Below are 18,529 nucleotides of genomic sequence, written 5' to 3'. Positions count from 1 at the left end.
TGTGTTCTTCTTTCTGTTTCCCTCCGCTGCCATGTTCTCCACAAAGGTTGGATTAGGTATGCCTGAAAGGAAGACATAGTGACCAAGTTTGTCCCAGATTTCTCCACTCGAGCCTCGTATCGCGCTGGTTCAAGAGCCTCTGGGCTCTGTCACAAACCGTTAACCTCAGAGCGTACTGTAAATTATCTCATTTTGTTTGCTATGGCTCAAATTCCACACATCTTTATAGAACGAAGGGAATGCCCTCAACATAAACTACGGTCTATAGATCCATATTCTTTTTCGAGAAACAGGAGAGTTGACTTGAAGAGCCATCACCATGCTAAACAGAGTCTGCTTTATATATATATAAAAATAAAATGCTCTCTATTCAGAGCTGAATTATGCTTCTCCCAACAGGCTTTCTTTCATCTTTGTCCTGTTGATAACACCTTTGTATGTCTGAACATGCAAAAAAAAATTCCTGAAATAAAAAAAAAAACTGCAACAGAACGTCTGGGCTATCTTAGGGGCTGCCTCTGCTTCTTGGGATGCGGCTGCCAACAATAACTGCTGGAGTTTGTTTAAAACATCTCTACAGCCCGCCGCCTGCCAAGATCTTTGAGTCACCAAGCAGTTTGGATTACCAGAGAGACGAGGACTCACAGACACAGATTATTTGTGATCTTAGACTTTGGGCTCGACGTTGTAATTTCCCATGCTGTGCAGAGGCAGAGTGGTGTGGGGGACCGTCGTCAAACTGGGAATTGGCTTGGAGGCTGTATTTAGATTAAGTAGACCTTGTTTTCTGAAGAGACTGTGTTGTGTCTTTGGTTGAAGCATCTTTTCAGCTCCTGAGTTTCGCCCGGTTTCGTCACCTGTTGTGTAAGCTTTGATGAAAAAGGGATGTCAGAGCCCAAATTACAAAGAACACCACACTTTTGGATTTATAGTAGGGGCTTTAAAGTTGCTCTGAGCACAACGTTTGAGTCAATTGAACAAAACAATCATTAAATGGATAGTTCAAGATTTTTGAAGCGAGCTTCCATTAAAAAGGTTATAAGCAGTTAACATCTTACCTGCAAAAGATAAACATTTTGGCATCCTCATTAAGCATAAATGTAGATTAGTTCGACCTGGAGGCTGAAGTTAAAGACAAGTCTGAAAAAGGCCTAAACTAAAGTGAATTTCTTATGTCTATAAATGACACGTTTTTTTGTTAAAAGCCACATCCGTTTCTTCCAGCGTCATTTTATGAACCTTTTAACTGTTGTCACTTTTACATTGGATGGTCGTTCACAAAGAGGCTGAAAATTATTACATGGGAAACTGAGGTAAGAGGCAGTGAGCCAGCAATAATCTTTCTGTGTTAAAGGTGAGAATACATCATCTGTGGGTCAACGTAAGCGATGGAGTTGTGACAAAAGCAACAAATATTACAGCCATTTAAATTAATGCCACTTCATTGATTTTTTAAAACTCCCTTACTTCTATAATGGGTAGCTGCTCTGACCAGAAATGCTTTACATGTTCTGTTCTCATATAGGAAGATCATTAGTGTTGCACGGCCTTCCCTCTTCAATAACTGTCCAATTCAAGCTTGATATTGGTTTAAAGGTTCATAAAACAGCATTCACACAAAACCAGCATAAAATTGTTGCCTTTCAGCAAAAGGGTCCTGGGTTCAACTCCCCCCTTAGGGTCTTTCTGCATAAGCTTTTTATGTTCTCCCCGTGCGTCCAAGGGTTCCCTCTGGGTACTCCGGCTTCCTCCCACAGTCCAAAAAAACATGACTGTTAGGTTAATTGGTCTATTTAACTTACTTAGCGACTCTGGCTCTATGTGTAGAGTAGTTGTCTTGCAATCGGAAGGTTGTGGTTTCCATTCCAGCCACCCCCTGTCACATGTTGATGTGCCTCCGGGCAAGGCACATAACCCCAAATTGCCTACCGATCAGTGTATGCATGTTTTTGTGTTAGTGAGTGCGATTGGGTGAATGTGGCTCTAGTGCTTGCTCAGTATGAGGGATTGCTGCAAAGCCACTGAAGTTTTACGCAATGTAGCTCTACGCTTCTTCAGGAGTGAATACTGCTTGTCGGGACTTTGATGCAATCAACCGGTTCCCTTATATAGGACATTTTTGACCAATCTGTATAATATGATTGATTCTGACTTTGTAAAGTGCCTCGAGATGACATGTTTCATGAATTTGCGCTATATAAATAAAATTGAATTAAATTGAATTGATTTGGGTGGTCAGCATGACTAGAAAAATGCTATTTAGTCCATTTAAATGGACTAAATAGCACAGAGGTTAGGGAGTTTGTCTTGCAATTGGCAGGTTGCCGGTTTAATCCCCTGCTCTGACTGTCTCCGTCGTTGTGTCCTTGAGCAAGACTTCGCCCCTCGCCTAACGACCACTGGAGATTGTACCAAGACCCCCTATGACCCTGCAAGATAAGACGTCACAGACAATGTATAGATGGCATTTTCAAGATTGGAGTTGTTTTCATATTAGTAGAATACCTCCTCCTGGTATAGTTATTAGCTTCAGCTTCTCAGACCAACCTTTTTTTTTTTGTCTAAAAAAAGACCCAGGAGAGTAATCTTCTGACTACTTATGAGCTAATATGAGATCGCCACAGTACAATATCCTCGAGTAAGATACCATGGTTTCACTGAATAGAGGATATCAACGCACACATTTGAACAAAAAAGTTGCAAAGGATCTAATTACTTTTATTTAAAACAATAAAGCGCCTCGCTGCTGCCAAAATAATATATTACACTGATTATTGCTGTTCATCGCTATTTTAATTTGAACACATATGAAGCACGGGGGGAACAACGAAGACCCGTTTCAGCCACTCCTGCCTTTAATTAACAATCAATTTCTTTCAACAACAAATATTTAGAAAAATTAATTCCTGCTTTCCTGGCAGCGGGCTGAATTTTGTAGTCAGAGCAAAAACAGGTTGTTTTAAAAGAGTTGTCATTTTTTCAAAATGTTCAGATGCTCTGCTCATGAAAGAGTGACACTGGGTTAGTCAGTGACTTAGCCAGGCTGTCTGCTCTTGTAGCTTTAACACACATCCTGCTCCAGACCGTGGACTGCAGTGTCAGACAAGAAATACCTTAAAAAACCGTTATGGGTGGTGCTCCTTCAGTTTCCACGCGGTGACTTTATAAACGGCCCTCCTTCTTTCGTGTAAACCAGAGAAATGTGTGGGAGTGACTGTTGCGTGTGCCAAAACAGGTGAGGGAGGGGGTGGTGTGTTGTGACTTCACTCCACGCGGCCAGACAAAACTGCAGCCACTCCAGAACTTTCTCCTGAATTTTCCAAAAGAGGACTTCTGGCAGCAGAAACTTTGTGAAATCTTTGCAACATCTTTTATACAGAACACCATACCTATTCCTACTCTTGTTGACATAACCAGTTAAAGCCTGGACACATCTGGCTCGGCCGGCGCTGCAAAGCAAACCTGTTTTAGTCGCAGCGGTCCCCCGCCGCTTTGCGACTGATCCGGTCACATTCCGCAGCATCTGTCTGGGAAGGACGCTGGTCTGGACAGGAAGCAGATGGGATCTCTTCATGCCCACTCACCGTGACACCCTGATGGAGGAGTACGCCGTCCTCCTGCCCAAAGCTCGCACACATCGCTCTGACAACAGCGACATCATTTCATGCCCTAAACACCATCTGCCCGAACCGTCAGCGCAGAGTTTTTCGCTCTGGTCCTTATGCGTTTGAGTCTGTGTGTTTCGTTGGACCTTTTTTTAAAAAAAAAACAAAACAAAAAAAAAAAAGCCTGACTAATCCAGTGTTTTTTGGTTACGGCTGCTCGCTGCTGCTATGAATAGACGCGGTTCAAACTGGGTCAGTTTATTGTTAAAGCACTCATCTGTGCAGTGGACGGCCAGAAGGCAAGTGTGTGTAAGCATGCTGTCATCCAGTCGCAGATTCGTCTCTGGAGAGCTGCCTCTAACCAAATGGCGGCTCGTTTTTGTATGTGGCAAATTGGAGCAGAAAAAAATGGCACAAATTGCAAAATGATTGTTGTGCTGATCAAGCTTGACCTGCCCTCCCCCCCACCCCCACCCCCTGCATCGGTGAAGGGATGCGGACCCAGGAAAAAAAGCGACGGTAGATCACCACGTGTGCGTTAAAAGGCTTGAAAACGACAGCACGCCCTTAACGTAGTGTTAATGATGGCTCCTCTGCGTGTTGAGAATGAAGTTGTTGAAGGAGGCTGAGCTGAGCACCCAGGCCGCTGGATGGACTGACAATAAATCGGAGGAGTCGAGTGAAAAGACTGCTTTGTTTGTCAGAGATTTAGCCACTGTTAGAGAAACACGTGCAAACACACAGTGAGTTCTGAAGAGGTGCGGGCCTCCGCTCTGAAACCAGCTTAACCGATGAAACTCACGCAACCCGGACTTTGAATAGTAGCCTCAGTGCTAGACTGAACCCTAACACCTAAAACCTGCTTTGTTACCGGGCCTCTATGCTTTTCTGTTGTTTTAAAATAAAATCCGTAGACCCTTTCCCAGTCAGAAGTGTAGAAAAATGAACCGTTTCGAATGTTTTGTTAATTCGGAGCATTCTCTGATTTATTTGAACTCTGTTTTCGAGCCAGGAGGAAAACACGACATCCAGCTTTAATGTTTTAGAAATAAACAACAGTTGGGTGCACAGGTTTGGCTCAAGCCACATAGAATCATGTATCCATACAGGGTCAAATATATACATACACCCACAGTGATGTTTGGTTAAACACATTTTAGCAATTTGCTGAAAAGCAACAGGCTTTTTTTATAGCTATCAGCAAGACCCTGTTATACTTCTGGCTGGATATTCGACCGCCATTCTCTGGTTGGTCTCCAGGCTTTTATGCATAATCTAAAGCAGCAGTAGTTTTGAGTCTGGAGTCACTGCAGAAGCTTAAAGTGAGCTTATTCTATTCTTTCCAAACCAAGTCTTGATGCTTGCTTAGAGTCATTGTCCAGTTGAGTCCAAGTTTGCACCATCTTGCTGTTAATGTCAGGTGACGCTGAAGAACATGAAGGGAGTCTTTATTTCTTGTTATACCAACCGGTTTGCACAACTAGCACTGAAACAGTCCCTCAGCATGATGCTGCCACCACCAAGTTTTAAAAAGAGTGGTCTTGAAACCTCACTTTGTCTCCTCGGAATATTCTTGTTGCTGTAGCCATAGAGCTTGTGCTCTGTCATGTTTCATCATGAAACCTTTACCCTGGAGGCTTTTAGTCTTGTCTGTGTGGACATTTATACTGTAGATGCAATGTTGTTCCAGCTTTAGTGGGCTTTAGTGGGCTTCTTTCTTGGAGGTAGCCTCTAGGACCATGGTGATGTTGAACTCGCAGCCTTGTGGACAGTGACACCAATGGTTCAGCTCCCAGTCTACTTTGAACCTTAAAAGTTCCTGGGTTTTTCTTTATCATCCTAAATTATTTATTTACTTGGACAGGAGTCTGGACCCAGTTGGATGTTCCGACATGTCAATGATGATTAAGACTTGGTGTGAAATAGAACCATAAGCTGATGGTCCTGTGCTGATGTCAACTGTATTAAAAAAAATATTGACTTTGATTGATTGAAACCAATCAGCTTTTAGAATAGATAGATAGATAGATAGATAGATAGATAGATAGATAGATAGATAGATAGATAGATAGATAGATAGATAGATAGATAGATAGATAGATAGATAGATAGATAGATAGATAGATAGATAGATAGATAGATAGATAGATTCACCCATAGAGGTGCTGTTTCCATGTTTGCAAACAGATTATCCTTAAAGAAGCTCCTCAGGTTTGTACTTCTGTCTTAACAGTTATTCTTTCTGACCTGTGTCCTGATTACTTCAGCACGAATACTTGTATCTGTGTCCTCTGGGCATCCTTCAAAAACCATCTACTTAACAAATAAGCTGCTCACATCATTATTAGAGCCCCTCTTACAACACACTGCTTCCTTTCTACAACACAGTCACCTACTAATCTCAAGGTTCTGCGTATCCCCTCCAACGCTCTGACACATGGAACGTCTTCTTCTTTCTTTATTACTTACATTGTCTACTCGATCAACAAGGAACCATGGGGACTTTGGTGTCAGTGGTTCCCAGAGTTTGGGTTGGATTCTCTCTGGTGGGTCATGAAAGATCAAGTCGAGGAAAGAGGGTTTGTCTAAAGAAATTTAATGAAATATTATTTGTGATAATATTATTAAAAGAGATCAAACTTAGCTATTGAAATGTATGACAATTTCCAATTTGTTTCTGCATTGTGTAACTGTTTTATTGCATTCAGAAATGCTCCGATCGAACTTAAATATCTGCTGATTTGCATTCAGAAAACTGATTTATTGGTGTTTTTGTGCTTAGTGGTGGCGCTGGTGGTATCTTCAGTCTTATCTATACTTTCAAGACAGATAAACACACAATAAGCCTCAGAATCATCCATTCATGCATTTATTAATCTGCTAAATCTGCGTAAAGATGGTTAAGAGTAAGGAGTGAGGCACAATGGACTTCAAAAGGTAGAAGTGCTGCTGCTGCTGTTGTTGTTGAGAGGTTTTGTGGTGGAGCTGGTGGCAAAATGGTCTGAAAAGTCGCCACATCAGCAGAAAGCCTGCAGTCAGTCACTGGGAATAGTGCCGCAACCCTGTGTGTGTACATGAGAATAGTTTCCTAATTTTTTAAGCTAGGCAAAAACATATGACGTTTTATTTTTTAATTAGCGATGAGGACAGTTAGCATCGTTAGCATCAGTAGCTGTAACACAAGTTTCCCAGTGTCATTTCTAGCTTGTAAATATTAATTTGTTTTACCAAAGGTCCAGAAGGTCTCCAAGATTTCCAAATCCTTCATACCACATGGCAGATAGAGGCTGAAATAAAAAAAAAACATAAAATAAAGCAGCTTTCTGTATTCTAGTTTGTGTTCCTCTTTCTGAGCTCCTCGGTGCTCCTTTGTAGAGCCACAGAGTTTTCTCCTCAGTTACCATCAGTGTAACAGTTTAAGATAACTTCCACAGCTCTAAATGTTGGCACATAACACATCAAATTTGTTTTTCATTTACTGCTTTTCAGCACCAAAATGTGTCTACAGAAGGTGAGGCTTCCATAGCCAGCGTAACACCATGCTGCATGTTTAAACAACAGATAATCTGTCAAAGCTAAAAAAAATAACCTCATCTGTTCATATGTTTGAATGCTTGTTTATACTAATTTTACTTTGCAGATTTAAATAATATAATCTGCAAAGTAAAATCCAAAGTAAAATGCAGATTTGATGATTTAAATCTGCTTTTCAATCTGTTTTATTTTATCTGATATGCAAAGGGTACCGCAGAAAATTGTCATAACCTCCATCAACACAAGAGCGTGCTTCCTGGATTGGAAAAAGGACCGCTGCCCTCAGCTCGATGCCCGGGTGCAATACACCTGTTGGATTAGATTGGCCCCAATGCTTAGCATCATTTTAGTATTATCTTTATACTTTATTTAGACATATTCAGGGTCACCGTTAACTAGAGGGTCAGAAGCTAAACGCTTTGAAACCACCGGTTCAGCTGTGTTGTATTAGCTGTAGGTATGGGCTGGTTACCGGTATCAAAGTATACTGTTGTTTTAGAAATGTAAAAAAAATTGAAAAGCAGCAATGGTGTTTTCTCCAGCAATGTATGCAGCTGGTAAGGTAGTCCTGCCCTGCCCCCACCTGTTGCTGTGCACCCCTGGCAAGCTGGCTGAAAGAGGTCTACTACGTCTCTCAGAAAAGACCAGTATGGCTGTTTGGAAAAACCTCCATTGGTGAAAACTACAGAGAGTCAAGGTGCAGAAGCTAAAAGGAGACCACCTGTAGTTCTTAATGACATAATACCGTTTTAAATCCCCGGTTGACAGGCTAAGAGCTAATTACCTTGTACTTATATCAAAGCAATTAGATCAAACTGCCTCATTTTGTGTTAAATTCTGTGGAAATATAGAGATACCGCTAAAATCTGGGGAATTTTACTCAAGGTTACCATACGGTGAGAATCTCAACTCGGCTCTAGCCTAGTTGTTTTGCTTTGTACCCTGACTCAAAAAGCACCTGATTTTTTACACCGGGTTGCTCTGTCCAATCATTTTTTACGTTTTTGAGACTCATAGGCAGACATAAACAAAGGAAATGAGTATGTTAGAGAGAGAGAGAGAACTATAATGTGCAACAGGGATTTCAGAGTCAAATAGTGGACTTTAAAATTATGATTTAAGATACCAATAGGACCTAATTCTTTCTAGTTTCATCCTTAGGATTTGTGCGTGTCTGGTGTGTCGCTATATCAAGATTTCTGCGCTATTTTAACTTTATATTGGGTTCCATCGCTGACACATCGAGGCCTCAGGGACCTCCATCTCATTTGTCTTGGCACAAGTGTTCGATGACATATGACAGAAAGCCCTGCCATCAATAGTGTTGCTCTGCGATGTCACCACGTGTGTATGTGTTCAGAAACGGGCATGGGGTCAGACAGAGCGGCCACTCGCCCTGCACAATGGGCTCCTAGTGTCTATAGCTCTAAATGCCATTATTCACACACATTAATAATCTCTTCTGTTGTCTCTTATAATGAGGGGCTTATTATAACAGCATTATGCTCTGTCAGCGTGCTGTACTTGAAAACGGGAACTTTTGTGAGTATTTAAGTATCAGCTGTACTTAGTGAGGTCACAGTTGAGATTTGTGGGCCACTTGGTCACAGAGACAAAGCCCTTCGCTCTTGCCGCTATAACTGGGGGTGAGTGAACGCACTTTACTGGTGACTTACGGCGGGCGACGGTTTAATCCACAGAAAGTTGCTCTCTCTTTGGTTTGCATGTTTGGATTTTTCTTTTTCACTCGCGATTGTGAGTATAAAACATCTTAGTGGCTTTCGGGTCAAACCTTGATTTCTTTAAGGATGCTGTGCTGAGTATGGGAACAGCAGAAAGGTGAGCAGAGACCTTTCAACTGCAATTAGAATATCATATCTTGTTATAAATCTGCTGTAAGGCAGGACTGCATTGTGTTTACAGACTGTGTGACTTTTCACCACCTGGTTCAGCGGGAGTCATGCTGCTGCGCTTTTATTTATAGGTGCAAATCAGGTTTAGAGAGAAATCCCTCTTCTCAGACTGAATGAAGTCATCCAGAGAAAATAAGTGCTCGGCAAGCCGATGCAGCTTCATGGGACGACAAATTACACTAAGGCGTGATTGGGTGACGGACAACCTCAGTCTTAATCTTCTTTATCTGGAGGCTGATGAAATTAACACATCATTTCTGCTTTGGTTGGAGGATGTTTCTCTACACATTAGTGTAAATTACAAAAAAAAATAAAATCAGAATCACTTTAATATTGTAACTATTGAGAAAATTACTGTTAACCTGTGTCATAAAGTCTGGTTGTTTTCCATCGTTTGCCTCTTTTCACCACCATGTTTAATGACTTAAACTGCATTTCTCAAAACATTCAACTTCTCATTTTTACACTTCTCCATGTTGTTGCGAACCAAAGTTGAAGCATTTTGAGATGCACAATTAGGCTTATACTGACCCATTCTGATTTCTAGTTGTGTTCCTGGTCTGACATGATAAATCTGAGCTTGACAGATTTCATGGTAAATTTCCAAAGTTCCTTGAAAGAAGTAGCAATTTTTTTATGACTAACTCCATCTATGTTTTTCTAACTACGATATATGTATATATATATATATATATGTACATATATATATATATGTATATATATATATATATATATATATATATATATATATATATATATATATATATATATATATATATATATATATATATATATATATATATGTGTGTGTGTGTGTGTGTGTGTGTGTGTGTGTATTACCTTGTAAGTAATTTCCCCCTGGGATCATTAAAGTATGTCTGAGTCTGAGTCTAAATTAACCTTGTGACTTATCAATGACTTTTCTGTCGCTGCCACATGCGTCTTGTCTCGACAGCGGCAGATATTTTGTTCTATCTATAGTTGGGCTCACACATCTTTTAGTGCAGTTCCAGTTAATCGTGTGGAGACCAAATGACAGAAAAGGTTGTTCTGCTTCATAAACGTACCACTTTGCTTTGAACGTCATAAATTGTATTAACTAGCGTTTCAGCTGTGCTCTGCTGTGCGGGTTAGGGTTAGCCGCCAGAACGGCCTCTTTCCTTTCACAGTGAAAGTCCTTTTAATCAGCAAAACCATTCCGAATGTTTGGGAAAACACAGATACGCTAAATCAGCAATATGATGTCCACAAAAATAAAGTTTTGCAAGCTCTACTGAAGAAATTGTTTTTCTTCATTACCAAGCACAATGTGGCCCCATGTTTTACTGGCTAACATTATTGAAGTCACAAACATGAAATTATAGACAGTTCCCAAAGAACAAGTAGCGAGAATTTTGTTTAGTCGGGACTCTGATGTCAACCATTTAAAAATACCATTCATTAGGTACCTATTCCCATAAATTGGTTATTGTACTGGTTATCAGCACTTTATTACTTGTTACTGATAAGTGCTATATAAATAAACCTGCCCTGCCTTGCCTACTTATCTGTGAACGATACTAAAGCTTTCTTCATGTATAAGATGAAAACAATATTGTGCTTTTTTTTTTGTTGTTGGTCTAGTCTACTATCTGTTCTGACCTGTTTTCATTCTGTTTTTACAGCAAAAGGAGAAAACAAAAGTCAGATAATACGACCGTTTCACAGAAGGAATCAAATTCCTGCTCAACCATGGGAGACCAGAAGTAAGTTTCACGAGTCATCTATTTTATGTGAACCTTATATTTACATCAGATGCACATCTGACTTTTGCCCTTTGATTTTTTTTTCACCCATGAATTCGTAAGAAATACGTTAGTCACTTCTTGCTTCCTGAACAAATGAGCGATTTGCTCACTCACACTCATTGTGAGACCAGCAACACATCTAAGGTTGCCAGGAGGCTAATGCATAAAATACCTTTGAAAATGTGAAAACCAAAAGCGTGTTGGGACTTGACCTCGGAGCCTGATTGACTTTTTATTTTCTGCACAACTGTTTCCATCTGCTTGCAGCCATGGATTAGATCAGATCTAGTTCTGCTCTGTAAACCTTCCTCTTCCTTTCTGGTTTTCAGATGCAGCGTTTTATTATTTTACTTCCCTTCAATCTGTATTATTTATTTATTTAGTCAATTAATGAACTTTAGTATTTTACCTCACAGAAAGTCGTTTTTCTTCCAATCACCTATTTTATTTGCTCCTTATTCTTTATCTTTATTGTCTATCTAAAGCAGGGGCCACCAACATGGTGTGCCACATGTTCCGCTCACAAGCCTGTTCTAAAAACAACACAATCCATCACCAAAACTTTATTTTATTTCATTACTCTTCTTGTTTAGTCACACTTGCATTCATGTAGATTTAAAAATGACAAAATGTATAACAAATAAAATAACATGAAGTTAAGGGGAACTCTTGTAGTTCAAATGTCAGTCCTGGCAGCCCTTCATATGACACAACTCCAATGAAGTAGTTCTCAGTTTCAAATAGCTTGGTGACCCCTAATCTAAAGGGTCGCCCTTAATAATATATTTTTAAACAAATTAAAAACTGACAGCTGTGCCTCTCATAACTGAAGCATGGCCAAACAAACTTTCTCCTCCTGCAGAGACAACGACTTTAAAGTCCAGACAGCCAAGCACCCCAACATGAGCTCCGTCGCTTTACGGACGCACAGCGAACACTCTAGAGACCGAACATCCAAAAGGCTTTCGACTGAGTCTAACGGGACCAGCGACGGGGGCATGGGCTCGTCCACGCCGGTGGAGATCACCGCTTTGGAAGAGTCGTTTCGGCGCTTCGCCATCCACGGTGACACTCGTGCCACCGGCAAGGAGATGCACGGCAAGAACTGGTCCAAACTCTGCAAGGACTGCGGCGTGATTGACGGGAAAAGCATCACCCTCACAGATGTGGACATCGTTTTCACCAAAGTCAAGTAAGTAAGGCACCGACTTTACGATAAAATGACAATCTACAGTACCAGTTTACAGCGGGTAAATTAATTAATGCTGTCTGTGTTCTTAAATGTGTCTATTATTTTACTATCAAGGCCAGAACTAAAAAAATATATACACAACTGCAAAGTTATGTTAGTGCCTTTATTTTCAGTCCAGATGGGCACAAAATTGTGCGATTGACTGGCACTGGGTACTAAATTCTGACATTTGTTCAGGTCTTGCTTCAGATGTAGCAGTCCAACAGAAACAGCAGCTGGAGCTGAAGGCTGAACGTGGTTCATCTTGCACTTCCTCAAGCTCTGCTGATTCATACTAGAATGACTGATTTTACTGATGCAGTCAGAACAGTAATGATCGTGACCTCAAAACTGTTTGCTAGCTAAAGGAAAGGTTGTCATCTGCACAGCTGTATTTACCAAATGCACAGACCTCAACACCAGCGACTCAGGTCACTAAAATATTACTCTTATATAATATAATGCATACTTTCAAATCAATTAGTGCAGATTATATAACAGAGTAAAACTCGTCAGAGCTTTTATAAATTAAATATTACCAAAAAACGAAAGATTTCATTCTTGCTGAGCTGATTCGATTTTTCTAACCACGTTCTATGATATGAATGAGGATTACTGTGCATGGCAGCAGCAGAATGGTGAAGCTTGGCCGGAAGCAATTCACTATTATGTCTTTCTGCTGCAGAGGAGAGGCAGAAAAAAAAAGGTCAGCACAGGAATCCCTCAATGATTTGGTTGTTTTTCCATTGTCTGTATAATATACAGCATCTGTATATTATGAACCTTTGTCATTAATTAAACACGCTTATTCTTGTTTTGCTTTAGGCAGTGGATTTAATTTCATTACAACATAATTATTGCATTCAACTGAATCCTGGTACTTTACTTACACTTACAGGAGGTTCTTTCTATGGATTACCTTTCCCTTAGATCAGACAGAAAATCATATTAGAAGAAATGTTTTCATACAAGGTTTCATGAAAGTCTGACAAAGTCTGAAAACCCTTTAGAGCTTAATCTACTGAGTAGTGAAATTACTTGACACACCCTTTTATTCTTATCAATAGTCAAATGTTGTTTGTTCTCTTTCATCCTTTTATTTGTTGTTGGTTAAATCTATCACTTATAGTTATAATTAGCACCATTTTCCTATATGAATTTAAAAGTGTATTGCAATTTGTGGTATTTATTGCAATAATGATAATAAAGTACACCACGTACATTAATGCAGTGTTTTTTTAAACATATTGATATTTATTTCTTGTCTCGTAGAACCAACAGTGGAAAAAATAGCAACAGTAACAATCCCAACAGCGTGTTTCGTTTTTGGGTTTTCCAAATACCATAATCTTAAAATAAAATGTAAATTAAACTACTGGTCCTTCTAAATGTATAATAGGAATCACCTGTTGGGAAGTAAGAGGGATATACATCAGACTTATGAATAGATTGATCGGTTGATAGATAAAGACTGATGGTGCATTGACTTCATTCCAGTCGTTTATGTTTATTTATAAAAAATATTTTCCCTCTCTTTACTGTTACATCAGCTCAAGGCTATATTTTTATTTTTTTGAGACACCTGCATTGACACCCTCGCAGTTGGCAGGGGAATGTATGTCTTGGCAAGTCCAAAAAGGAATGTTGTCGGTGAGTGTGCAGCCTTGTTTACCACGCTGATCAACCGTTGACCAAGACGTGTGCCGGTAAACAGGCTGCAGGATGAATCCCTGCAGGAACGTATCGGGACTAAAAACACGTCCCGTCTTTTTAGGCATGCCTTGCTTGCGTGCATTTGGTCTTTGCTATATGTAAATGTTGCAGCCTCTGCAGGATCTCAAGTGTTGGGAAAGGCCCGCGGCATATTGGGCAGGATAGTGTGATGTAATCGGGAGCGGCGTGTACAGTTCAGAGCCTCCCACAAGGTGAGAGTTACAGTAGGGAGGGGTGAACCTTTCAGCAGTTTCTCAATGCAGGCATTTCTGAGCAGGGGAGAAAGGGCATCTATTCTTGAGCTTTACATCACAACTTTACGTTTAACCAGCATCCAGGCCATTTTTCTTTTTTTTTAGTTCACATGGACAAATACACATTTTAATTAGCACTAGCTAATTAATCGTAGCACGGCTAAATGGTTATGGCAGAACGCTGGGTATGAAGGTCTGTCTCTGCTGTAGTTTGGAGCAGAAAAACATAGTATATGCTACGGACGAGGAAGAAATAATTGGCATCAGCATTTTTCAGAGGCTTTATTTGCCAGAGTTTCTCATTTAGTACGCTTTCTGCTCTAGTTCCTGGGCTTTTGATTGCTTGGGTCTTTTTACATTTTGACTTTTTTATTGCAGCGTAATTCAACTCGAGACCATTTATTTTGACTTCTTTTTTGTTATCCTTCTTTTTTTAATTTATTTTTTTTTTATTTACAAGAAATACATTTTCAGTTTAGTAAAATATGTAAATAAGACTGTAACTGTATATCCAAAGGCCTTTTTCGAAGCAATTTTGAATCCTGAAACATCATAACCAATTTAACAGCCCCAATCAAGAAATACAGTAAAATAAAAGCAAAAAATGTCTATCTGGAATTCCTTCATTAAGTATGTCAAGAACTTGAATACCTCAGAAGAAGGTGCAAGTGATTGAAGAACATGTGAACTGCAGTTCCCAATGACAATTTATTTATGGACATATACTGTTAAAGTTAATTCTCAATATAAAGAGGTTTAGTACGAAATGTGACTAGTTGCACAGGAACTAATACTGTGAGAGGCTTTTTTTTTCTGTTTGTATTTTATTTTGACTTGAACAAGTAATACTACCACTGCTGTTGTCACATTTTGTAGATTGTTCAAGATGTTTGCTTAAATTGCCAAAATTTTACTAAATATGTTATGGGGGGGGGGGGGAGGGGGGGGGGAATAAAACCAAAATACCAAAAAAAAAAAAAAACGGACAAAAGATAAAAATAGATAAACACCAATACCGAAAGGGTAAACACTATAGGATTTTCAGCAAACATTTTAAATCAGACAAACATAACATGGCCCCATTAACTTTCAAGCAAAATAAAAGAAGGTGGGCTTCCCAAGAATCAGTCTGGAGCAAAGCAAAGATTTGCTTCCCTGATACAAACTCCACACACTATCAAATCTACAGGAGCGGCCAGCCAGAGTGAGTAAAATTTTATCAGGTTTTAAAGAAAATAAAGGATGTCTCTGACCCTCCCCTGCCATTTTGTAACATATCTAGTGTAAAGGACACAGGTATACTGCAGCTGAGAGCCCAGCTTCCCTCTCTGAATCAGCCACACACCACCGGAGCTCTCAGATGTTTTGGATCTCCAAAACAAAGTCCCCGAAAAAGTCAAACTGATAGTAAAACCCAAACATCTCTTGTTTGCTGTAGCTCGTTGCTATGGCAGCAGGGTTGCCTAGGGAGACTGTGGGCTCTACAGATTGTTGTTGGGGCGATTTATCTCCACAGCAATGACTGTTTGTGTTTGTGTTACTAAGGGCTTTTAACGGGGAAGTGAAACGGGCAAAAGGCGAGCTAAACAGCCGAGGTGCTCTCAGAGCGAGAATGATGGATGGTGTTTTCAGGGCGTGATCTGTGACGTGGGAATTCAGCACCTTCACGGGTACTTGGTCGTGTTGGGCAGGTTCAAGTGACCCTGTAAGGAGGCACAGTGTGAGCGAACTGACGCAAACGTCTCTGTGTTTTTCATCAGCGAAGCCACATGCTGCACGGCTGTCTGTACACCTTTCCTTTTGACATCACCAGATTCATTCTACTCATCTCGTTTTATGACCAGCTCCCGCTGGCTGAAGTGTGTTTTACGGTGCCTCACACCGAGTCTTTGTGCCCCTTGAACTTTTGCACCTTTTGTCACTTTACAATCACATTGAGATTTTATTATAAAGCGGGAGGAATATGATGTGTGGTTTCCAAATCGCTCCACAAATAAAGACTGAAAGGTTGCGACGTGCATTTTTCATTTGCACTCCCAGGCTCACCTTTGGGTGCATTTACAGCTGCAAGTTTTTTGGGGTATATGTGTACAAGGTTTGCACATCTAGGGACGGAAATGTCCGTCTTTCTTTCCTAAATAGCTCAAGCTCAAGTCTGCTTCAACGGAGAGTTTTAAACAGCGCTTTTAATTTCCTTCCACAGATTATTAGGCTTTGACTGGGCCGTTGTAACACATGAATATGCTCCGATATAAATAATTCCTATGTAGCTCTGGCTAATGGCTTTCGGTCATTTTGACAGCCTTCTTTTAATTTTATTTTTTTTTAATCAGCACTGCCCTGAGTTTAGCTGCGACCATATTGCCATCCACTCTGACCAGTTTCCATGCTCCTGCTGAAAAGCATAATGTCAGCACCATCTATTAATTTCGATGTTGATGTGTTCAGGGTAACTTACTGTACCTTTTTTTTTTCTTTTTGACACACATAGCATCTTCTTCCCTATAGTTTTATCCTTGACTGATCCTTTACCTTCCTTCTTAAAGCTACACTTTGTTAAAATCCCAATGAAAAACACTAAAGTTACAGACTATGGTGTAACAAAATATTAAAAAGTTGAAGGGGTATTAAAGCCAGCGTATAACTAGACGTACTGTATTTACATGGATTTGAATTGAATTCCTATGAATTATTTTGGACTTCTACGTAATTAGACATAAAAAGGACCCGTTTGTCCTTTAAACCGAATTAAGATGATGTTAGTTGTGTCTCCAAAAGATAAAAAAAAATTGAATTAAAACATTTCAGTTTGTTCTGAGAGGTTTAAAATATGTGGTTGTGTCACTTGAGAAGTGTGACAATATGCTATTTGCATACTGGGCAAAACTTTTCAAATCCACCGCAATTTCTTTTTAGCTCCTGGGAGCCAGACCTGCTTGTATATGGAATGAAATTTGTTCCATTACTGTTGCAAGCAAAGAACATTTTTTGTAAATTGAAATTAGAAGGAAAAAAAATGCAAAATTCTGATAAATTCGGAAAGTCTGATACATTTTTTAAGGCCAATTGTTGGATCCAACATGGCAGCTTGTCCCAGTAAGCAGTGATGAAAACATGTTTATTTTACAAGACACAGTTGAAAGATTGCATCGTAAATGAATGTTACATGTAGCGGCTGCAACTCTGAACCAAACTAATCAAAAGTGGTGTTTGCATGTGGAAAGTGCAGCTTTAAAAGGACGCTTATGAGCGATACTATGAGCAAAACAGCAGCTTTCCTGGCCGTCACCATTTGGTGAATCCTAACCTTTTGGTTTTTATTTTGGACTCCCGGCTGTGTTAACTGGAAAGTTTTTTTTTTACTTGGGTTTACCCCATTCCTAGCTCCTGTTTTCGTTTTCCAAGGCAAATGGAATGCAGCAGAAATACTGTAAGCATCAATATAAAATCAGCTTATATTCTTTTGACATGATCCGAGCAGATAGTCAAACTCAAATACGGCCTTATTTTATGTTATTTGAGCTATTTCACTTCAATATCATGAGAACGTTTGGTTTCTTGGAAGCAAAGTAAAGAACACATTTGCAGAAGAAAGCATTTGGGTTTTATGTTCGAAAGAGTGCCATGCAGTTTCCCCAAACTTAAGTCTCCTTTCGTTGCTTTCCAGGAAGAAATCCTGTCGAACCATCACGTTCGATGAGTTCAAAGTGGCACTCGGAGAGCTGGCTCGGAAGAAATACAAAGAGAAGACCGGGGAAGATGCCGAGGCCGAGGTCTTCAAGCTGATTGAGGGGAAGGCGCCGGTCATCGCAGGAGTCACGGTAAGAATCCATCCGCGTTGCTCACAAGACCCGCCGGCGATCGCTGTAGCGACTAAAGCGTGGTGCAAAACTCGTCCGCAGAGAGCCGTGGCCTCGCCGACGGTGAGCCGCCTTACGGACACCAGCAAGTTCACGGGGTCGCACAAGGAGCGCTTCGACGAGACCGGCCGAGGGAAGGGGAAGGCCGGGCGCGTGGACATAGTCGACACCTCGGGTTACGTGTCGGGCTACAAACATCGAGGGACGTACGAGAAGAAAGTGACCAAACCCACCGATGGTAGACCCATGTGAAGTCAAAACATTTCATTGACGGCTCAGATGATTTTCTACGAAAGAGTACTCCTAGAAAGCACAAAAGAAAACAAGTTCATTCGTTTCCCAGCCCATTTATTTTTATGTGTATGTCTGTGAGAGAGAGAAATAAATAAAAAAAAACAAAAAAACAAGAGATGCTTTTAAACTCCGCTGTTTGTGTGAGAACTGGAAAACTGTTTACATGTATTTTTTTTTTTTTTTTTTACAAAGCCATCACCAGCTGGTACATTCCTGTCTAATAGCGAGTTACTGCCAAACACTGAGGAGAACCGATGAGAGGAACCGACAGAGCTTTGTGATGATGATAGGGCCCCAGAACATTTTAACAAGCACAATGAAGAACGTGCCAAGAACCA

At 40.3% G+C, this 18,529-nt stretch overlaps 1 protein-coding gene across 1 annotated transcript; it reads left to right on the top strand.

The window, feature by feature from the left end:
- Positions 1–8,626: 8,626 nt before the first annotated feature.
- Positions 8,627–18,383, top strand: LOC105926398 (tubulin polymerization-promoting protein). Its single transcript, XM_036129109.1, is given in 8 exon segments — positions 8,627–8,701; positions 8,703–8,729; positions 8,731–8,785; positions 8,915–8,978; positions 10,717–10,797; positions 11,702–12,031; positions 17,705–17,858; positions 17,940–18,383. Coding segments are annotated over 8 exon segments (981 nt in total). The 5' UTR covers positions 8,627–8,641; the 3' UTR covers positions 18,150–18,383.
- The last annotated feature ends 146 nt before the right edge of the window (positions 18,384–18,529 follow it).

The sequence above is a fragment of the Fundulus heteroclitus genome, unplaced genomic scaffold (assembly GCF_011125445.2).
Source record: "Fundulus heteroclitus isolate FHET01 unplaced genomic scaffold, MU-UCD_Fhet_4.1 scaffold_140, whole genome shotgun sequence".
NCBI classification, from domain to species: Eukaryota; Metazoa; Chordata; class Actinopteri; order Cyprinodontiformes; family Fundulidae; genus Fundulus; species Fundulus heteroclitus.
The sequence above is the reverse complement of the archived record's forward strand: the minus strand, read 5'-3'. Positions and strand labels throughout refer to the sequence as shown.